This window comes from Drosophila mauritiana, chromosome 3R (genome assembly GCF_004382145.1).
Source record: "Drosophila mauritiana strain mau12 chromosome 3R, ASM438214v1, whole genome shotgun sequence".
In the NCBI taxonomy this organism is placed as follows: Eukaryota; Metazoa; Arthropoda; class Insecta; order Diptera; family Drosophilidae; genus Drosophila; species Drosophila mauritiana.
Genome location: NC_046670.1, coordinates 3,376,856 through 3,400,321, shown reverse-complemented (window position 1 = coordinate 3,400,321; position 23,466 = coordinate 3,376,856). Strand labels below are relative to the sequence as shown.

General features: G+C 42.1%; 3 protein-coding genes across 4 annotated transcripts; 2 read left to right on the top strand and 1 right to left on the bottom strand.

The window, feature by feature from the left end:
* Positions 1-37: 37 nt before the first annotated feature.
* LOC117142957 lies at positions 38-2,013 on the top strand. Its single transcript, XM_033307283.1, has 2 exons — positions 38-126; positions 563-2,013. Exons 1-2 carry the CDS (start codon positions 76-78, stop codon positions 1,241-1,243), a joined length of 732 nt encoding a protein of 243 aa, XP_033163174.1. The 5' UTR covers positions 38-75; the 3' UTR covers positions 1,244-2,013.
* LOC117142958 lies at positions 1,390-2,791 on the bottom strand. The gene is made up of 3 exons (XM_033307285.1): positions 2,539-2,791; positions 2,146-2,475; positions 1,390-1,760 (listed from the first exon to the last, which is right to left on the bottom strand). Exons 1-3 carry the CDS (start codon positions 2,587-2,589, stop codon positions 1,413-1,415), a joined length of 729 nt encoding a protein of 242 aa, XP_033163176.1. The 5' UTR covers positions 2,590-2,791; the 3' UTR covers positions 1,390-1,412.
* Positions 2,792-9,874: 7,083 nt separating this feature from the next.
* LOC117142956 (protein obstructor-E) lies at positions 9,875-22,029 on the top strand. 2 transcript variants are annotated; one of them, XM_033307282.1, is made up of 5 exons: positions 9,875-10,057; positions 15,888-16,097; positions 16,249-16,437; positions 16,504-16,714; positions 21,183-22,029. In XM_033307282.1, exons 1-5 carry the CDS (start codon positions 10,015-10,017, stop codon positions 21,235-21,237), a joined length of 708 nt encoding a protein of 235 aa, XP_033163173.1. In that variant the 5' UTR covers positions 9,875-10,014; the 3' UTR covers positions 21,238-22,029. The 2 variants fall into 2 exon arrangements, with proteins under 2 accessions (XP_033163173.1, XP_033163172.1); XM_033307281.1 differs by lacking the exon at positions 21,183-22,029 and adding an exon at positions 17,266-17,531.
* Positions 22,030-23,466: the final 1,437 nt, after the last annotated feature.

The window sequence follows — 23,466 nt, the reverse complement described above, 5'->3', positions numbered from 1 at the left end:
GTCGGCGCTGATCATTGACTCCGCCCGGGCGGATGTTTTCGAAGCTAGTTCAGTTTGTGCATTGCCCGCAGAGAGATGAGTTCCCCGCGTGTGGTTCTAGTCAGCCTGTTCCTGATCTGCACTCAGGTGAGGCGGCACAGGATGCAGAAAACGAAGAGACCCCGCGGCTACCAAATTTTTCCAAAATTCTATTCTATTTATGCTGCTTGTATACTTAAGACAAGCACAATCGACCAAACAATAAGTGCTACGAGTATATAAGGAAGTGAACGGATTTAATTTAACTTAATGAAGACTCCCGTGTTTATTTTTACCTGCAAATCTATTCTAAAATAATCAGTTCAAACGGTTCAATATATAGAGTAAATAATAATAATCTCGACAATTTTTAGTCAAAGACTCTTATCAATACAAGACTTTGTTAGTACGCCCCACTGAAATCTTTAGTAAAAGATTGTGCCATTTGAACACAGCTTCCTTATAAAGATAGGAAGGAGACTTCTGGCTAATTTGTTAAAGCTCACTTTGAAACCAACAAATTAAAGTGACCTGTGCTTTGCAGGCACTAGCTGACCTTTCTGGTGATGCCCAGACTCTGGAAAAGTGCCTGCGGGAACTGAGCTCGCCGGAGAGCATCGCTGGCGATCTTCAGAAGCTGGAACGGTATTTATCTTGGACGCGTGAGGAGGTACCTTGCCTGATGCGCTGCTTGGCCAGGGAAAAGGGCTGGTTTGACGTGGAGGAAAACAAGTGGAGGCTCAAGCAACTGACCGAGGACCTGGGCGCCGACGTCTATAACTACTGCAGATTCGAGCTGCGCCGGATGGGGTCCGATGGCTGCAGCTTCGCCTACCGGGGACTCAGGTGCCTGAAGCAGGCCGAGATGCATGCGGGCACCAGCCTGAGCACACTGCTGCAGTGCTCCCGTCAGCTGAACGCCACCAATGTGGAGCTGCTGCAGTACAGTAAGCTGAAGTCAAAGGAACCCATTCCCTGCCTCTTTCAGTGCTTTGCGGATGCCATGGGCTTCTACGATCCCGATGGAAACTGGAGGCTGGAAAACTGGAAGCAGGCTTTTGGGCCTTCGGGAAATGAGGATCAGTCTTCTGGCTCGGACTACAGTGGCTGTCGGCTAAGTGGGACTCAGCGGCAAGAGGCGTCAAGCAAGTGCTCGTGGATGTACCATGAGTACAAGTGCTGGGAGCGAGTAAATGGGAATAAGTTAGTGGAGGACAACGAATAGCAGTAGTATTAAATTAATGGGACACTGGTCAATACCAAAAATTAATAAGCACAATGTAAGATCTATATATTTCCAAATGCAGAGATATTCTTTGGATAAATGAAAGCATATTTTTATCATTGAATTAATATGTAATCTTACATAAATTTTGCTTTACAAAGATGGCTACCTAGACGGCCATCGCGTAGCATGTGAACTGTTTGTAATATGTGGCACATCGGTCCTTGCCACGCTGCCGATGGCATGTCCTTATGCGAGCTCCTTTGGCCGGAATGCCCAGGTTTTGCTTCATCGCCCCCAGTTTCCAAAGACGCGTTTTCTCCTCGAAGATGTGCAGCTTGTCCACGAAGCACCGGGTGAAGCACGGAATCGGTTCATTGACAGGATTGTAGGCGAAGGCATCGAAGCTCTTCCACTCGTCCTGGTGGACATCCTGCAGGCAGTCCTTCATTGCATTCTTGGCAGACGGGGAGATGTTTGGCATGTTGTCGATAACCGTGAACGGGTGGCTTTCCATCTATAATAAATTAAGTAATGCAGTGTAAATACGCATAAATAGTAACCTTTAAAAGCATAAACAATATTTGCTGTACGATCGATTTCCTTACTCACCTTGTGGGAGTGCAAGAATTTCGAATTTTAACAGCAAAATAGTAAAATCAACATGAAAATCATTTTTAATCATTTTTCAAAAGTGCGAAAGTGGCAGAATTCGTCGGTTTGATAATAGAATAGAACCTGAGTAATAAATCTGTACCTTCTAGGTTTAATGGTTTGCGATGTCTAAACATTTGTATGGACGGTCAAAAGAACAAACAGAGAGACATACTAGGCTTGGGATCCTGATCTGGCATCTGGTTACATCACCTGTAGAAATCAGTGAAATTCAAAAGCCTACTCACGTTGGTGATGCAGTGGAAGCCCTCGTAGGCATGTTTGCAGCTGCTCTCGCCTGACGCGAATGGCAGTTCCAATTTCTTTCGGCAGGCTTCGTAGACGGGTCTTCCAAAGACTCCCACAATTCCGTCCTTATTGAAGCCCGTTAAGTTGTTGTAGAATTCGAACATCTCGGACAAATAACAGCGCGTGAAGCAGGGGATTTCCTCGTAGCTTTCCGACCATTCCTTGAATCGTTCTAGGCGCTCGGCGTTTTCCGCAGTAAGTCCGCCATAGTTTTGGATGCATCTGTTGATGGTCTCGCCTTCGTGCTCCAGTAGGGCCAGACCTTCGTTCTAACCAGTATTTTGTATTAAAATACTTTTCAAAAGTTTCCAATCGAAAGACTTTTTACTCACAAAAGTAAGGCATAGCCATAATGCTATTAATATTCCACTTCTCATCTGCATTGCTAAACAATTCTCAATTTTCTAGTAGTTTCCTGCACGTTCTTTGCTTGATTAAATACTGAAGCTTCAGCAAAAAAATCATCTACCACCTCGCTTCTATTAGGCATTGTACACTTAAAGAAAATATGGCAACCACTGGGAATGAAAAAATAATAAGGGCTCCAATAAACTTAGAAGAAACTACAAGTTTAATACTAATTAACTATCCATAAAAAACATTCTCATATATATTATTTATGTTCACTTGATGCCTATGTCGGATATAGTATAGTTTAACTGATTTTTCTTTGTTCTACTTAGCTGACTAATCAGCTACTCACTTTCCGGCTCATTTATTTCAAAAGAAAGGCAAATGTAGCTTGCAGTAAATACAATTGTTTGCGGATAAGGCTTATAATATACATTTTATGAATTAGTTGCTGAGAAGCTCAGTACGTAATAAATACTTTGCAAAAGAGGCTTGTAAAGCATTTATACTTGTTCTATTTAATACTTTAAAGATTTATTTCCAGTGGTCTCCTCTGTCCCTACTAATAGATAACCCCATTTTCGACTCCCTCAAGTTCAAGCCGAAGCTTCCCAAAAGTCGGCTGATAAGAACGCACTGATCAAGGTGCCTCGGTCGAGTTTTCGAACCCGATTGCGCAAAGAACCTCCGCGAAGATTACGCAACTGTCACAGATCGATGGCGATGGGCCAGCTGCTCTGTTGCATTTTTATTGATCAACACCTGCCAACGGGGCCACAGAAATAGTCACTGGGATGGTGCAGCTATTGAATGCCGTTAATTGATTTTGTGTTTTTGTTTTGGCATTTTGCCCGGCCACTTGTCGGGCTTTTAATAATGTCTTTTCTGGTCGGCCGGCTTGTAAAGGAGCGACATCGTCCCACTTTACGCATTTTTGAGCAACCGGATTCGGGTTTTGGGTACCGAGTTGCGGTCTGTCGGTGAGCAAAACATGTTTAACAAAACACGTCGCATCATCCCAGCTCGATGAAGAGGTCTTCATCGACGCAATTGCAAGTGGGCAAAATAACTTCAAAGTGGTTCTGCCAGATCGGCCAAACAGTCAACAAAAACAACCGCCGCTGCTTCCACGAATCCGAGACACGGAGAAAAAAGGGCATTAAGTTTGAATTTATATCTTAACTATTCCGATATATCTGCAACATTTTTACAATCTTTTCACCAGGAACCCATGTGAACCCGTATCATTTTGGCTTGGTTCCGTTCGGGGTTCGAACCTAACCTATTGATAAGGTTCCGGTTTGTGAACCGGTTCGCGTTTATGCTAAAACGAGATTCCGGTTCGATTCATTACTTAAACAATACATATAGAATTTTTGAAAATAAACAGTAATTACGTTTTTATTCTCATTGCATAAACAACATAGTACAGCAACAGCAGAACGGGAAAAGGTTTTAAAAAAATAAATAAAATATAAATCGCTACTATCTGGGTTTTGCTTTAAAAAAATATTTAGTTGACTTCTTGCATTTTAAATGTATGTGTTTTATCAGAAAAATATAAATAGCTGTAGTTGTGCAATAATTTAGTAATTTTTATTTTTGCAGCACTTGGATTATTAAGAAAAATTTGTTTCCGTGGACGTTTCCCTCACAATTTCTTTGCAATGACCTTGGCTCGTTTTCTTGCGTGTTTGGCCATAAAATTATAAATCCAGTTTTCGATTTCCTCTCTTCTTTCACTCTCGCACAGTCGCAATTTGAACAAATTTTCGTTGTATAGTTAATTGTTTTTCCCCGCCGCCAGTTAGCAGTTGCCAAACGGCTTTCGATGGGGCAACCGTGATGACAACGATGACGACACAGCCCAGCACCACCAGCACCACCACCATTACCACCGAGCCACAGAAATCAGAGATCAGAAATCAGCACTAGCAGAAAACTGGACTGTCCGGTGGGAAGATGCGTTGCAGTCGGGCCTGACCTTTGGCAATTCGAAATGCAGTGAATGCAACTTTGGCAACGATCGGTGTGCGATTTCAAAACGATCCCGAGTCGGTGTTTAGCATTTTCTGAGCATTGAGCTGGGATTTGAGCATTGATTTGAATAGGTTTTGAATACATTTTCGGGCAGGGCTGCGACCTGTCGCATTAATTCGGCTTTCTTCGCCGCCAGACTCAGCTGAATTTATTGAGAAGCTGGAATTTCAAAGCGCTGCCTTTGTGTCCGAGTTTTCAAGGTTATAACCCAGTTTCTGCCAGGGCTCGTTCATTCGATTCGCCGCCGCGTTGTCTTCTTTTTGGCAACAGTGTTTTATGGTGAGAAAGAAACTGGCACTGAAACTGAATCTGTATCTGTATCTGAAACTAAACGAAAACGAAAATCGAATTTATTCACCCGGCCTTTTGATAAAAACTGAGATGATTGGGCGATAACAATGGGCTGTCCTTGGCTCCGTTGGGAACGGACCGAACTTGCCCCTAAATGCAGGCCAGCTGCGTTTAATGACATTTACAAATTGGGCCTGGCAAATATAATTAAAAATACATCAGGGTTGTGCAATTTTCGGCACATTTCGCATGCAAATCAAATCTCCACTTAACGGGGTTGCTTCTGCTTTGCAGCTTTCAGCATTTCGACTACTGGCTTATTTGGGATCTGGTTTCGAGGGTGCCAGTGCCACGTGAAATGGCCATAATTAAAAATACATCTGGGCGGCATGTGGATTTTATGTGTGTCCAAGCTGCCCCGAAAACAGTACCGCAGCCGAAATCGAAAGTGAGCTGGCGAAACATTGAAGAAGTCAACAACCTGTGCGTGTTTGTTGCCTTCAATGTGGTGCAAAACACACAGCTCATTAACTTGGCATCTTAGGTGGGAATTAATTATGCAGATTTATTCATTGTGTTGCGATTTCAAGTGTGGTAAAATGCAGCCCGCCTAATGAAGGTGTGTGCTGCCAATGATGATGATGATGATGGGTTGATGGGATGTTGGAATGATGGCTTTTGTATTTTGGGCGGTGGCTGTGCCCAATTGGGGAACACCCTGAAAGCTCTTCCACTCAACTTCAGTTCAGTTCAGTTCGGTTCGGTTCAGTTTTTGATCTGACAAATTAATCTCCGACGAAATCGGCCGGGCTTCCGCCCTGGCAGAAACATTAGCCTCTGGAAGTAAGCACTTTTCAACGGATTTTCGATTTTGAAAGTGAATTTCACTGATCATTGACCTCGGACTGTGGTTGCGTGTAATCGGTCGAGACCGAGGCCTGCCACTTGGGGATTACATAAATCCGAAATTAGTTAATAAATGAAAACTGTGAGCTGTGAAATGAGAAATAAGAAACAAGAAATGCTTTTGTTCGATATATTGAAATCACGCCGTTACGTTTCGATAAAACGTTTTGCTGCTGCAACTCCGGCTGCAGTTTTTCACTGACCCGCGGCTTTCGATCTACGTTCATTCAGTTGGCCAATGAAATTGGCTTATGTAAAATCACTGCCATCAGCTGCCATTAACGTAGTGACATAAAAATTAACGGAAGACAAGGTGAGCAAACACTTCAGTCAATTGTCAGGCCTGCGAGCAAAGTTAACGTTTGTCAAATAATTATCTTGTTGCTAAAATTATGAATTACTGCAGAATGGTCATATAATCCATGGCTCCAGCGTTAAGGTCACCAATTAACACTGATTAAAACGGATGACTCGGGACTTACCTTAAGTAATTTTCAATGTCTTTTCTAATCACTGCGACTATTTTACAAGCATTTAAAACTGCTTTTAGAGCTTATTAAGTCCTCAACTGTCCTTTTTGAAGCTCGAAATGATGAGAAAATTGAATAAACGGCTAAGTTATAAATAAAACTTTATTACAAAGGAGTTTAAAAGCCTAAAAAGTCTAATATTATCCATATAAATGATGTTTTCGTGGTTCTTATATTTAATTTGTTTAGTCGCTTTTAAATTTAAGTAAAATATAGGAATAATTCCATGGAATGAGATATATAAGAGTGTGTCGCTAAATAAAATTTTTTTTATTAAAGAATACTTTTATGCTTTAAAAGTTTTGCACTTTTACGCAAACAATTAAACCTGGAATACAGAATAGTCATACACCTTTTCTCTTGATCAATCTTGTCAATTAGTATTCCCACTGTAGATATACAGTTTTCCTTGGTCAAGTTGGCCTAGACCTTGCAACTAGCCTAGTGTATCGGGCATTTGCATGTAACCTTAGCCAGGCTCTATTGCTCTATCCATATATTACACAGTCACTCCACCTTCGCAGGTGATATCGCGGTGACACCTAGCCCCCCAATGCAATTAACTTTCCACCACACCCTCCGAATTGGGTCGAGACATTCCGATTTTTATGAAGCGGCAATTGCAGGCGGACACACATATAAAAAAATAGGCATAATTAAATGGATGCCGTTCTAACGGGTTGTTAGTGATTCAAAAGATTCCAGTCACGAACGCGACTCGACGACAAATTACCGTTTCACAAATGCACTTGCCAAATGCCCAAGAACCCGCTTAGCCAAATAAGCCAGACTAAAAATAATCCAGCGATCGCAACGTATTCACAATCACTCAGGCAACGAATATATCTGTAAGCTATATATGTATCTGTGAGCTACAAATGGCATGCACTTACCACGTGTTTTAAGGAGGAAAGGGGCAAAGGGAAGGGAGTTTGTGGTTCAGGCCAAACAACTTTTCTTCCGCGTTGCACATGCGATGGCGATGGCGTTTGCAGACTACTACAGACTACAGACTACAGACTTCAGACTGCAACCGCACCCACCCACAAATGGCCCGCTAAAATCAACAATTAAAACCGCTCACAATCTCCCGCCTGCATCTGATGCAATTTTAACATTTTTCGAATGCTTTTTTAATTTTGCGCTCGCAAATTACTATGATAGTTTCAACTGGACAACAGACAGCAGAGTTTCGAACTGGCATAATTTGGCATTCAATTGGATGGCTACGCCTCGCTGCAAAAATGAAGCTAAACAAGACCCACGAACACAGCTGCATAGGCAACTAATTTCTACCATAAACGTACAAATATAGAGATAGAACCCGAAAAATCTAGGCTCCGGCTCCTGAAACAAAAGCAAGAAACGCTAACTGGGCTATGAGTAACCACTCCGAACTGCTATTGAAAGCGAAAGCATGCTGGCAAGGTAGCTGGCTTGTTTTTGCTGCTTTTGCTGCAGTTGGGGCTGCTGTGCTGCTTTTGCACTTCTGAAACTGGTTCGCCGTCTGGACATGTAGGCAGCCAACTTAAAGTCTTCTAGCCTCCACTTCAATAACACCCAGGCCCAGCCAACCCGACTCGCCCGAACTCGACTGAACTCGAACCCAGCACGGAAAAAAATTATCAACCAGAACCTGTACAGACCACGTTTTGACCAGTCATTGGTCAAAATTCACATAAAGTGAAAATTGGTTCAATCAAACTACATCTGCAAAGCTCGCGAATTGTTGTGTATTTTGTTTGAGGAATTTTCAGCTACTTGAAATAGCCAAATCTAATTTATTTTGAATTATTATCGAAATAATAATTACAACCATTTTACTGCTCATTAGACACATCAGTTATAGCAAAGCTGTCTAAAATGCCACTTAAAACAGAATAAATAAGAAGAACATTAAACATAAGAAGATATTTAGTGATTCAAAATTTATGGTGGACTGTAAAGTGTTTTTAGGATCCAACTCGGTTGTTCTTCATTGTAAGATTTATGTTGTAGGTAGTAACTGATTGCAAAGTGGGCTGTTCTCCTCACACCTTTAATAAAATTAACCGCCAGAGTCTAAAAGTTCATCCTTTCCCATTTTTTCTCAGTGTTCCAAGATCGACTTGCCATCATCGTCAGCTGTAACTTTTTTGCCGCAGTCTGTGAGCTGGCTGTAATTTCATATTCTTCCTGCATTCCGAAACCTTGAATCACATTTCTTGCTATTAATTGCACACATTTTTTGCGATTTTCCTTCTTGCCACTCGAAGGCGCCGCTGAGTGGCTGCCGTTGACCGCCGAGCTGGGTCAGATTTAATGGCTACAACACATCCAGCAAACAACAGCCGCAGCAAAAACGACTGGCTGGCCTACCTTTTACTGGCACGCACTGCATTCGAGATGACGGCCTGTTTTAAATGCCAGCCAGTTGAGTGACTATGGGCTAAATGGCTCTCCACTTTTGTTTACTTTTATTTGCTGGCGGGGCGCGGCGCTGGATATCGGTGCATATATCGATTTGCATTGCCGGCCACCGGTTGACCATCGCATTAGGAAATCAAGCTGATGGAGCTGATTAAATTTCAGCTATGAGGTTTGCTTGCAACAGCCAACGCGGCGTATACTCGATTTTCATACTGACTATGAAAAACTGTACATTTGGTGAGCGAGCAGTAATGCGCGATACTGTTTAAAAAGCAGATACTTATAACATTTAAATTAATTTCAAATCTAGTTAAAAATCAAATTAAAAACATGATATCTGTCCTACAAAGTGATTGATAATTAAATTAAAGTTTCAGTAACTATAACAGAGATAGCTTTTATCTCACTTAATATCAAATAACAACAGGGGAAAATGTTCAACTCCAGTTATCCATTCCATTCCGTCCATTATAAGTCTTATAATTCATAGGAAGCAGATGCAGCATTTTAATCTAGAAAATAATTGATAAATAAGTGGGTATTATTATTAGTAAGGTGAAGTTCAGCCATGAATATATAACGACATAACTTTGGGATTGCTAGATGCCGTGCCCTAGCCGTGATTAGTTGCAGATACAAATTGAATGCTAGTTGCGCACTCACACAATCACACACACACTGTGCTGTGAACTTTTTCAGGCAAAAATTCCATTTGCAACCCCCACCTTAAAAAAGTACATAAAATATATGAAAGAAAATAAAAAAATGCAAAGCGCAGGCAGCCGGAGTTTGAAGTAAAAAAAGATCAATTGACAAATGGTTTGGGCCACAAAACAATAGACGCCGACGTCGACGGCCACTGCGGCTGCTCTGCCAGCGTCGCTGCCTGCATACCAAACAGGTAAGCTGAGGTAAATAAAGGTAAGCTAGGTGGGAAAGGCCAGAGAGAGTGAAGGAGAGAGGTTCGCCACGCAGCGAGCGAAAAGCTGGCTGCTACGAATACCGTTGCAATGCCGCTGCCCGCGGCGACGCAGAAGCCGACGCAAGCGGCGCTGCGACGACGACGACGGCGACGTTAACGTGTGGATTGTTCGCGACGTTGCGCATGCGCAGCGGTATAAAAAGCTACCGCTCGACGAAAACCACACACATTTCAAGTCGCGGTGCCAGTGGAGCGCAGTCAGTTCAGAGTTTTTGAGCTTGAGTTTCAGTCTCAGTTTTTTCAAGTGCGGTTCCGTCGGTCCCGATCCCAACTAAAATACAAATAACTACACTCGCAAAATGAAGAAGTTTCTCGTGGTGTTTGTGGCATTATTCGGAGCCGGTATGTATCTTTAGCTAGCTAAGTGAAATGAAGAAAAAAGAAAGAGGAGCGGCCAGTGGAAAATGCTTTTCCGCTTGCGCAACATGAAGGACACTTGAGTGCTGAATATCAGTGTGCAAAAATCGAGAGTGTGCTTGTGCAACGACGGGTAAATCAACTATCACTGCTCCACTTTTACCAGCGATCGAAGCTAAAACTGAAGCTGAAACCAAATTGAGATGGAAAAGCGAAAAGCAAAAGCCAAACGCTAAAAAGAAACGAAACGAAACGAAAAGCGAAGCCAACCAGAGGGAAATGCAATTGAGCAAGTCCCAGCCCAGGCTGAGTTTTCCACGCAGATACACAGTTTCGATTGCGATGCAGGGTATCTGTATCTGTATCGGTGTATCTATGCATCTGTGCATCTATGCATCTGTGCATTCGATTCGATTCGGTTCGATTACATTACCTCATCGGAAAGCCTTAAAAGCTGGGAGAGGTTACAACAGCGACGATCGTCTGGCTCCGCTGCAACTCGATTGCGAAATTGGTATCGGTGAGGTAATCGATACCAAGATTCGAGCTGCATTAGATAACCAGCCAGCGCGCAGCCTCGGATTTCTAACTCCAGTTTCGAACATGCCATAAGGTGTGGTCAAGTCGGAATACGCCAATTCTGACATTGACATTGAAAAGCACTTTAGACAGACAGCCGCCTCCTCAAAGATGAGATACAACTGGGCTAGGCTGGGGAATTTCAACTACGCAACTATGTAGCCACTCCCCGAAAGCCAAATCCAAACCCGTTCGTTTTTTGGTTATTCAACCTAAAAATGCTTGCGAATGGCGTGCCATGCATTTTTTCTGCCAAGTCGTGCATGGCCGTAAAAAGCAATTTCGCTACTCAATTTAATTACCAGCAATTTCCAAGTTATTAAACTTAACAACAGACCGAAATACACTCGTAAATGCTTTAATGGGCCCATATTGATGAGAAGCCGCCGAGCAGCACTGTCAAGTTCAAGTTAGCATTAATTATGCAATGGCACTCGCCAGTTTACCTCACTCAAGTCCACTTGAATGTCTGACTTTAAGGCCCGACTTCCCTTTAAGTGGTCGAAAATGTTACAACCAGGCCGCTAATCGCGACGATAAACAATTTAGGGGGGGCAAAGATTTTCAAAAAACGAGAGCGCGCACAATAAATTTCCGCATTCGTCTCTTGATTATTTTTCCCTTCTTGCGGTTCGGTATCGAAAACTAACACCAACCGCAGCTGGAAAAAAATGTGGCCAAAGACAAACAAAATAAATTGTGCCATTTTGCTGTTTTTTTTATTATTTTTGCTATTTTTCTGTTGCCACACAGGCAGCGGCAGCAAGTCACGCCTGAAAGGTTTTTATTTTGTGGCAACAAAATCAAATGAAAAGGGCCGACATGCAACTGGGCGTGCCGAATTCTATAGGTTGCATTAGGCCAGGCCAGCCAGCACACGCGCTCGGCTATCTATGCTGATTTATGGCCAACAGCGGGGAGGGCCAAAATACAACGCTTTTAAAACTCAATTTGCATGCCACTTTTGCCCGGGACCGTCGTGCTTTGAAAATCAATTTTTCTCAAAGCGCCAGCGTCGATGCGTTAAATTCGAAATAAAGTCAAACATATTCAGCGGTAAATGCACAAAAACCGGCTAAGTCTTCTTGGGCCAACATATTTATTGCCCGATCTATGACAAGACTCAGCCATTGAGGATATCTAGTGACACAGACAAGTTGGAAAACATAAAAAATGATTTAAAAAAAAAACAATATAAGTCCTTTAGATTGAGACTCATACTTTAACAGAATTAGTTGAATTTATTGCTGCAACACAATTTGACTTATATTGATCGTGCTTACAAGGCTTCGTAAACTGTGCGTCGTCACTACTTCGACTCCCTGCCACACTGATGTAAAATATAACATCTGGTATTGAATTCCTTAGTCCATGTTAAAAACAAATTTTAGATATTTAAACGGTACATATTTATCATATATTTTGTGTTCCAAAACTCAAATACATCATCGAATCGGTTGAGTATCTTTTTGCGCACTTTCCGGCCAACACAACAACATCGCTACTATCAAGTAATAGACAAACAATAGACCGAACAATCCAAATACAGATTAACCCACATACGGACAGCCGGCCCACAACAATGTGGGCAAATATTTAAATATCATTACGATGTTGTCGGCGCAGCGTATGCAAAAACTGTTTTTGGAAGACGGCAACATTTAGCGGAAATGCTCGAGTGCCGTTGTTGCCGGGCAAATGTAAATACCTAGCGGGCCAAAGGCTCCCCAGCGAAACGTGCTTAAATGTCAGCAATTTTCTTGATTTATACGGCGGCGATGTCTTGCCAGACAAGAAGACAAACAGCGATAAAAATAACACCACGCCAGCCGGAGTTGCAAACAGCACGGCAAATGATAGATACACACTTGTGCCGCCGAGTGCCTCCAAAAGGGGCAACCTGCGACTCTGACTGGGATTGTGGCTGCAACCGCAGTAGCAGGAGCAGGAGCAGGAGCTGGCCGCGATTATGGGTCCGGGTCCTTCATAATGCCTTCAAATTTGCCTGCTGGCATGCCAAATGCTAGTGGGTCGGGCCTGGCCGGGCCGCCCTCCGATCGGGGTTCATTGCTCTGATACTGGTATTTATGGGCTGACAACTGAGTTGGCCGGCATGCGATGGGAATTTGTCATCATTTGCCACGTTACGAGTATCTTCCCGGCAGGACGACCTAAGATATGTAGCTCGAGATTGCGGAATGCAGATAAAAAGCATAAGTATCGATACGTTTCGCATCTAATTACGGATTAGGGCCATGAGTTATTGAAAAGCACGGGCATTTGGTTATTTTGCTAACGCACTCATTTGATAATTTTAAATTATGAATTAATTTGCATCTTGACAGTGTCTGTCATTTGAGCAACACATAAATTAATTTCATTTAATCGAGCACTGCGGAGTTTGTAATTTGTGCCAGAGCTGTGTACATTTTTGGTTAATTAAATGATTATGTTAATGGACGACCGGACGTACGAATGATAAACAGCGACCGGGGTCAGCCAATGCCAATGGTGTGCAATCAACCAATAAGACCAACACAAATGTCGGTTTAACTGTTAAAATGTCAATAAAAATGTATTATTTAAATGCACATAAACAGCCACATAGACACCCATCCGCATTGTTTGCGCCAAAGGAGCAAAAAATGTAATTAAGCGCTCCGCACTGATAGATAAACCAATTATGGCCGAACAGTAAATTAAATGGCCTGCCACACCAGGCAATCAGTCTAACTAGCTTATAAATAATTCGCTGCCTCACGTGGATTGCAGTGCAGATTGTGCCATATATGTATCTATGTATGTACTCCCATGCAGCACTCGTACACTCAAATTGCATTGGCATGCCGGTCAAGCTATTTATTTCCAAGGTGCGCCGGGCGGCACCGCCGAGAACAAAAGACGCCCGATTGCCAGACTTCAGAGTGGGTTAGTAGTCGGTCTAGAATCTGGCCGAACCGGTTCCCAAAGAGAATGTGGGCTAGCTGGGCTCTTGGCTTTCGTTTTCGTTCGTCTTGCGGTCTGCTCGAGCTAATTTAGCCGTTATGTCATGTCAACAGAATCTCAGCTCTTGTTAGATAATGGAAAAGTAGCGCGTGATATGGTTAGATGCTATCGGTTTCAGGCGAATTTGAACAGAGTGCTAAGTATGTGAGTCACTTTGTGGGCTTGACTTAAAACTTTAATTTTTACTAAAAAGCTTTTAAGAAAATACCATGAATTCTCTAGAAAACAATACAATTATCAAAACAACCCGTTCCTGGAAATGGTTTAATACAAAGTGGTTCTAAATATAAGAGCCAGATAAGTCACTAATAAACGTTGTTAGGGGGAAATTTTAATTTAAAAGAATAAGAACATAAAGTCCTTATTATAGTTCCTTGCCTGCTTGCTGCCACATTAGGCTTGGCAAAATATTGCGCATACGCACTGTACACCAGGTGTCTCAGTAATTGCTTAGAAAACATGTGGCCAGAAGCGCACACAGCTTTAAGTGCACAATCATCATGTGTACACAGGCATTAGGAGTGCGGTCCATTCCTGTGGCCGCTGCAGAAAGCAACTGGCCGGATTGCGCTCTTTCCGCACAGTTGCAGGTGAAACAAAGTTGTTTCGCAGATGGAATGGCGAAGGTTGCAGCTGCCTGGCTAAGTGCTCGCCAATGGCCGTCCTCGAACCATGAAATGCCCGGCTAATTGATGTCGCAGACTAATCACGAAAGACTCGAAGAACGGGGGTAATAAATTGGAATTCCTTGAATTTAAAAATTATAACACACCCGAGTGTTGCGATATTAAATTCAAATTTAAATTGTGGCTGCGATCAAACTGCGTAATTAACAAAATTACAATAAACAAATGCGAAGCGCAAAACGTAGACCGAGTAAACAATCAATGTTTTTTGCGACTCCGAGTTGGCTAAATGACTGCCTAAGCCAACCATATATGTACGTATATGGCAATACAGCATTTATTCGCTAAAAATAAATACGCAGCGAAAATAACAGTTTTAATTAAAGTCCGCAAATAATTTTGTGGGAGCCGCAGTTTTGATTTATTCGAGGCTGTTCATGAGCGCCGAATCTGCGCAAATGTAAAATTTGATATTTGATTAGTTTACACACAAAATGAAAATTGCATGTTGTTTATGCAGACCAGCGAACCAGTTGATTTTTCTATGTTTTCATTCAATTGTTGCATTCATGTGGTTTCCCAGGCGCTTTGCACCTGCTTTTATGGCGCCCAACGAGAGTCCCTTTTGGCGCCCCACGTAGGGCCTGACCATGGACTTAGCCCACGGCTTAGGCAATTGATGCGCACTTTTGATTGAACATTGCACATTGGAAATGAAACGTGACCGCAACTCTGCGGCTTTGCAATTAGATTATCACACACACACACACATAAACGGGACACCCAGCGGGCGAATTTCTTTTCAATGCCAGACTATACGTGGGTAATTATTTTTTGACTGCTGCCATTTGATTTTCCATCCCAGATATATAGAAAATGCCGGCAAATACCGCATTAGTTAGATGTACAAATGCAATTTAGTTCGTTACGCCCTGCGGTTGCATTGAGCTCAGCTTGCACAAAAACAGACGAGGCCGCCGACGGAAGAGGAGAGGGTATAAGTCCTTGGTGGCGCATTTCAGGTGCTTCAACTCCCTGTCACAGGGTTCGCTGTAATTCCATACCCAAAAACGAGGGAGAGTAAAGCATCGCACGAAACAAAAGTAAATGCAGTTGGCCCTGAGCTGTCAGCGATCTGTGTGTGTCTGCGACTGCTGAAAGTTGCCTTCGAGATTTATTGGCAACCGTCGTCTCTCTGTCAGGCATCAGACTTTTTAAAGTGAATGCCTTTTGGGCCACATGACAAACGGTCGTGCCCAACGTCATCATCGCCGAGCTCGTCTTGCCGTCATAATCATAATAAGCATCTTGGATACGTGTGTATCTGCATCTGCATGGCTTGAGATTCCTTAATTCGTCGGCGTCTTTCCTTCGAATGGTTTTTGAACGTTACCCACATTTTCTGGACAACAATGAAAATGGAATTGCACGTGGCTTCGCAAAATTACAAATAAATGCTTCCTATCTATACAAGTGTTGCCCAGAATTGTAACCATTATTGAACCAAGCGCACTTCTCACTTTTTATTCTACGCTACTTAATTGTATGGAATTCTATGTTTTAGCAAGTTTCTTATTCCCACCTTTTCATTGCATATTTTACAGCTGTGGCCCAAAGTAGCTTTAAGTGTCCCGATGACTTTGGATTCTATCCACATGACACGTCCTGCGACAAGTACTGGAAGTGCGACAACGGCGTTTCCGAGCTGAAGACCTGCGGAAACGGTCTGGCTTTCGATGCCACAGACTCCAAATACCTCACCGAAAACTGCGACTATCTGCACAACGTGGATTGCGGCGATCGCACAGAGCTGGGTAAGTTTCAAGTAAAATTAGGGATGCACCAGGATCGATATAGAAGTCATTTTACATAATGCAAAATTAAACAGCTTAATGAACGCTAAATTTGAATAACAACTTCTTACCATACACATTACTCATGAAATGTTATATTCCCATTGAACAGAGCCCCCAATCACCACCCCCCACTGCTCCCGCCTGTACGGCATCTTCCCCGATGAGAACAAGTGCGACGTGTTCTGGAACTGCTGGAACGGCGAGCCCTCCAGATACCAGTGCTCCCCCGGATTGGCTTACGATCGCGATGCTCGCGTGTGCATGTGGGCTGACCAGGTGCCTGAGTGCAAGAACGAAGGTGGGTTCGACAATCCAACAGGTGCTAAGAGACAAATAACTAACAATAACTGTCCCCTGATTGCAGAGGTGGCCAACGGATTCTCCTGCCCGGCGGCTGGTGAGCTGGCCAATGCCGGTTCCTTCTCGCGCCATGCCCATCCCGAGGACTGCCGCAAGTACTACATCTGCCTGGAGGGCGTGGCCCGCGAGTACGGATGCCCCATCGGCACAGTGTTCAAGATTGGCGACAGTGATGGCACTGGCAACTGCGAGGATCCCGAGGATGTTCCCGGGTGGTGAGTTTAAATCTTTATTTTCAATATCTCCCTAGGCCGGCACTGTTTTGATGTGTCTTGCTTTGCACTCCGAACGCCAAAATAAGAAAGGTTAAGAGGTCATCTTGCTTATAATTGGGGGTACTGGGGGATATTCGCTCTAATTTGGGGACAAAAGCTTCGAAACTTTAGGCACTCTTACCAATATTAAAACTTTTGGATAAAATAAAATATTCAAAATTTATAGAAGTTGCTATAGAGCTTCAATTTTATATGTATAATCCCGCTTAAGGTCTTTATTTTGGAAAACATTCGCTACAAAAAGGGAAGCATTCTTTTACAGACCTTCAAATATCCTTGGATATGACATTTCGATGTCCAGCATTCTGAATCTAGTTTGAGGTTTTCTGGCACGCTTGCAACACTTAGCACCTATCACCACACTACATCAATGTCTTAACTTTTACTATCCACTGTCTATACTCAACACATATCACAACCACGCCTCACTTATCCATATCTCTGGCCTATTCTTACATATCTCTTTACCTTGGTCCCATTTACTATTACAGTGAGGACTACTACGGCGATCTGGATTTGAAGAGCATCCGCAAGAGCGAACTTCTAGCTGGACTGAACAGTGAAGGTCGCACTAAGGGCGCGCCAAAAACCAAAGCTGCCTCCTCCTCCTCATAAACATAACATCTACAACAAGAACCTACAACTTTAACAACAATAACTAAAAAACAACAGCAACTATAACTACAAAACAATACAACAAGATCAATCAACTCAGATACCCCGTTCCCATCCTGCCAAAAATCCCCCACATCACAAATCAGATGAGAATCAAGAGATATAATACTCAGCCTCAAACCGAAATTCGAACCACATCAAGAACTATTTTCCTGCCATTTTCGAACTTCTTAGTTGACTTCTGTACTGTGCTTCTAATTTATGAATCTATAAATCTCTCTCGTTTCGTCTGAGTCAAACTTTGCTGTCTCTTCATGTTTCCGTTTTCAACAAGTATAAAAACATATCGAAATTGCCACGCAAATTCAGGCTCGAAGAACTAACACAACATTTTGTAAACAAAATATAGAGAACATCGAGGAATGAAAGAAATCGTTCAATATGAAGCGTAAAATTTAGAGATTTGTACATTTAAGTGATCCTTGTTTATAAGATTATAATTTTATTTTATACATAAAAACGAAAAACAACAAAAATATATAAAGAAAAAAAAACAATACATTTCTAATTTGTTCTGTCACTTCCATTCCTATTTGAAAGCCTTTAAACACATTAAAGTGCCATCAAGATTTTAGAGAAATCAATGATAGGTAGGTTAGCTTTTGTTTTTTTAATGAATGATAAACAGCGTACTTGAATATTTTCTAAGTCTGCTTCCCTGCCAAATTTTTGTGGAGTCCAAGTTATTCTAATTTAATGTTGGACTCTTCAAAGCAAAGAATTTTCGACAGATACTTATAAAAATGTTTAACACAACAGTAAGTATCGTTTGTTTAGTATCCGACTACTTGACAATATCGATTTTTTTCTTCGCCTGTCGTTAGAGTCTGCAAATAATAAGTAAACATAAAACTTTGCCAGTCATATTTGCGGCAAATGGGAAGTTGGCTGGCATTTCGAGGCGACCAGGAAGTCTTTGCCTTCGTCGCCGTTGACGTCTTTTCAAATGCACAAGAACTTTGTTAATTATTCATTAGATTCTATAAACAAAAACGCGATACAAAAACTTTAAATGAATTTTCAAATTATCAACACAATTGCAGGCAGAACCAGCCATACACACAGCCTTACAAGTAGCGAAGGGAAATGGAAAATGGGAGCGGGAAAAAGCAAAGGCAAAGGGGTCAGGGGACAGGGGACAGGGAAACCGTGGGCAGTGGCACCTCGATAAAGGTCCTGGAGGGGCCTGGATTCGGGTAGGGCTTCCTTTCGCCCCCACTAACTCATAAAAGCTGGCAACTTTAACTTTTGCCTCTGTGTGTGAATGTCTCTCGCTGTATGGGTGAACCTGGGCTTGTGTGCATTTATGGCGCACTGGAAAAAAGTTTTAAAACTAATTAAATAAAAATTATAAAACTATACAAACTCGAGGCACAAGTTGTCGCAAAAGGACATTTTCTGCTCTCTTCTGTCTGTGTGCGTGTGCGCGTGTATGTGGCCGGGCTGTGTGTGTGTCGCATAAGCTCTTTTTGGCATAGAAAAGCCGCGTAAAGAGCTCTCGGAATTTTCGGGCAAATATGAGCATAAAGTCGCCTGCATCCATTCAGTTTGATGTTCCTCTTGGCTCTTGGCTCAGCTCTTAGTGCCACTAGCCACTCCCCGATGTCCTTGGTCCTGGGAGCCACACACCGACCTCTGGATGTCATCTTTTACTTTAATATATTTTGGAATGCTCTCGTTGTGGCTGCGGGCTGGCAGTTAAGTGCAGCAAGTAAGCAATCTTCAATTAAAAGTTGCTGCTTTTCCCATTTCTCCATAAGAATCCAGTGTATCCTGCTTATGTTTGCGGCTAACTCAGCTTAGATCCAGAAAAAGGGACTCAAACGGATAACGCACAGCGTACATACAAGTGTTTTATAAACAAAAAATGATTTAACTTTAACAAAATTACACCAATGTCCAGAACTAAAGTAATTGAATCACTAAGAGAAAAGTTTGTAGACAAGCATTTGGTAAAAACCAAATGGGTAAACGTTTAATTAGTAATGAGTTCTGCTTAAATATGCATGGTTTTGAACATTATAGAGGTGTAACAGTACTCAAAAAATATTATAATTTGTTGCTAACAGGCTGTCCAAGATTCGTGTGTAAATGGACCGACAGAACCAAAGCAAACTCTCCACTTGTTTTCCTTGAAGTCGAAACACACTCTTTAAAATTTACAACTTTGGTAATTTGATTCGTAATTGCCAAACCTATTTTAAAGTTTTGGTTCCAAGGACCAGCTGTTGGCTTAAATTCTCCGTGCACAAGTAGTAACTGGGCAGCAGTCTCTGGCCAACCGCAGTGCATACACGAGATGGGGAAAGGACTGACGAACAGGCACTGTGTGCGTAACAGGATAGTAACTCTTGATGGATAATAACCAACGGACTGCTCTGTGAGGATGTCCGCCTGGCAATGAAATCCTTTTAACATTTTGACTCTAATTAATTTTAATGATGATATAAACGCAGAGGCAGAACATAAACTAGAGAGCTGAGGAAAAAGTTATGAGTTGGCAACGGCTTGTCAATACAGTTTCATATATATATAATGGACAGGAGGCGGGGATCAACAATCGGACAGTCGAGCGATCCATGGTGGCCAAGAAATACCCGAAAAAAACGAGAAACGTAAATAGAAGAAAACAATTTTGGACCACTAAACAAGAGCCATATTTTGCAGCTTACGCCCCCGCACTGGCCATTCCCCTTACCATCATGATCCGCATCTTTATCAGGGCAGGAATAAGCCGCTACATTTATGGTGCTGACTTCTCAACAAGGACCCAGAGCTGTCCTTGGTTTTTGGTCAATTCCGTTTAATTTAATTTAATAGCCTTGCGCTTTTTGTCATTCGCTGCCCAGATCCGCAAACACAGTGCGCATTTTATATGTTCGAGTACACAGAGAGAAAGGGAACGTGGTCATATATAGTTCTTTGATTTTTTCCTTTCTAAAAAAGGTTCGTTTGTAAAAAACTATATTAAAAGCGCCTAGTTGTCCACATTGATCCCTTCCTTGTCCAAAAGTAGTTCATATGTACGATGAAGTCAATAGTTAGGATCTTTTTTCCAGTGTAATGGACCATGGGGGGTGAGGGGACATGCATGTCCTGGTAGCAAAAGCGTGCCTCGCCTGCTCATCGCCATCACACTTGTCCTTGTTGGCTGCGCTTTAAAGGCAATTTGTTGTTCGCTGATAATGTTGTTATTGCGGCCAGAAGGCAACCCAGCCAGCTAGCGTCTTTTAATCCTTGACGTCCTGTTGCTTTGCTCTGTCTCAGTCTCCATCGTCCTTTTGCCCCGCCGTTCGCGCTATTCCATTTTATCTGGCCAAGCCACAAATCCTTGTGAGCGGGCTGAGCCCCTCTCGTCGTTCGCTGTGCTCGTAACAAGATTTTAACAATATTATTTTTAATTACGGTTTTAATAAATATTTCCTTTGTCAATTTACAACACAAACCGGGAAGCTGCTCGGGGCTTAAGAGAAAAGGCGGAGGGAACAGAAGAAACAGAAGTTGGACGCATAAAAATAAAATTCCTTTCGTTACCTAATCAAATTCTCCTGACTTGTTAACCATGTACATACATGGCATAAATTCCTCGGAGCGTGACTGGCAAGAGACAAAACAATTTAATTAAACAAATCAGAGCCGGGCCAAGGAAACCCCTGAAACGAAAATTTCTCTTTGAATACTATTTAGCAAGAATTCGTATTTATTTAATGCTTCCCGTTTCTGCTTTTTACAGCGAGGATTACTATGGCGATGTCGACCTGAAGGCTCTGAAAAAATTGGGTTTTTAAGAATACAGGCCCATATAACACACACAAAATTTAAGTCACGGCAGTTGAGGCCTGAAAGTCACTGCAGAAAGGCAAGAAGAGAGGCGCACCAAAAGAAGCCAAAGGATGACGAAGGATCAGAAGGAAACCACAATAACAGTGGGCTTAAATGCTTGCCACACGTACACTCAGAACAATTTTCGAGCCTGTATAATCCGGACAATAACTTTGAAAAAAACTACATTTCTGTTTCAATTTAGTACATTCAGTTACAACGGGTTTTGATTATAACAAAAAGAGTTTATATCTTGAGTCAAGCATGTTAAGTGAGAGATTTCTCACAGTGCAAATACAGAGATACACAAGCACACACATATCACAGGCATACAAAGTAAAGTATGCACTCAGAATACATATGTAAGAATCGTACAGTTGCTTTTAAAGACTGACCACAGAATTGCCCCAAAAAACAAGCCGATGGACAAATAGTCGAAAGTGCAGTTGAGCACCTTTAAGTTGAAGTAATAATTAAAGTATCCAATCACATTAGCTATGGATTGAAGACCCTCTTGCGTCGTGGGAATTCCAAGAAACCTTTGATGAGCCGGCGGCGAATTCCGCGTATTCCACGGTTACCACAGTGGCCGCAAAGTCAAATTTAACTTATTTAACTAAATACTCACGAAACCACACACACAGACCGCCCATGATTCCCAGACCCTCTAATAACTTCAATGTATTGTACATAAATAGAAGCAGTTTAGGACTTAAGTGTAAAGCTGAAATAAAATAAAGTTTTTCTTTAAAATTAAAGAGTGTCTTTCAGATTCATTTTTAATGGGATTCATTTTCAGCCTACATTTATTGGATTAATTTACAGATAAAACTCGTGACTTTAACTTAGTTCTGCTTTAAAATAAGCTGGGCCAAGTTAGCCCTAAAATCTTTGCCACGCTTCATTTTCACTCCCTATGGTCAAAGATTATAAATGGCACAAACAAACAACACTGTTATCAGCACTCTTCACTGCTTTTATTTTTCACAAAGCTGTTTGCATATACACAGTTTAATCAGTTGAGTAGAACTTGGATTTTTCATTTGGCTGATATCCAAAGGCTCTTGGCCACAATTTACTAGGCATCGTTGCTAGCTGGCTGACTGGCCGCAAAACACAACACGCATACGCACTGTTTGCCAAGCAAATAGCAGCAAAATGCCTTAAGCCAAAAAACAAGTAAATAAACAAAGCCCTACAAAATATACAAACTCACACAAAATTGATAATTATTGGAGACTCGACTCCGGAGTCCAGGCTCCTGGATATACAACAATGCAGGCGATGCACCCAAAGGGCGAAAGGGGCGAGCAAGGACGAAAGGGGCGGGACCAGGCGGGTCAGAGGGCAACTCTAACGACGCACAAGTGTAACATTAGCCTATGAAAAGATTGAAAAGCGGCTGCAACAATGGGGGATGCTGCATGCTGCAACGGGAAGACATGCAGTTGCATGTTAATTGAAATCAATAAGTGGAACACACAACCACTGCCAGCAAATCCCACACCACCCAACGTGCCTCGCCAGGCTATCAATAAGTACACTGAGACAAATTTCTGCAGCTAACTCACAATTTTGAAATAAATCTGATTTAAGCAGCATATTTTGGGATATAGGTATTTGCATTGTTTAGTTCAATTTTGCCTCTAAATCTTATCTAAATCATTTTATGCCAGGCTTTTTATTTTAGGGTCGCTTAATTTTCTCCACTGTATTTGTATGTGTGAGCGTGTGGTCGCAATGGCGCCCGAACCAAAAGCAAAAGCAACAACGTGCAACAGCAAGAGCAGCAGCAGCAGCAGCAGCAGCGGTAGTAGCAACAACACAATGGTTAGTTATCGAAGTAAATGTGGTAAAGTAAATTATTTGCCCAACGGCTAATGACAATGGCATTGGCCACTACGACAACAGCAACCACCCATCGACCCATCGAAGTGGCAACAACAGCAACACTCACATATCCTTTTTATTTATTATTTAGGCAGATGGCTGTTGCATTTTTCCCATTGCCAGCTGCTGCTACATTAGTTGTGGACTTGGCCGGAAGTGAATTATGCATTGTTATTTTTAGAATATTTCTGGAGCTCTACCTCGGACAGAGAAAAAAATATTTACAATAAGATTGATAACATTTAAAGAACGCATGGCTACTTTTTAAATTCCATTTAAATGAAATAACTTAGCCAATTTATTTA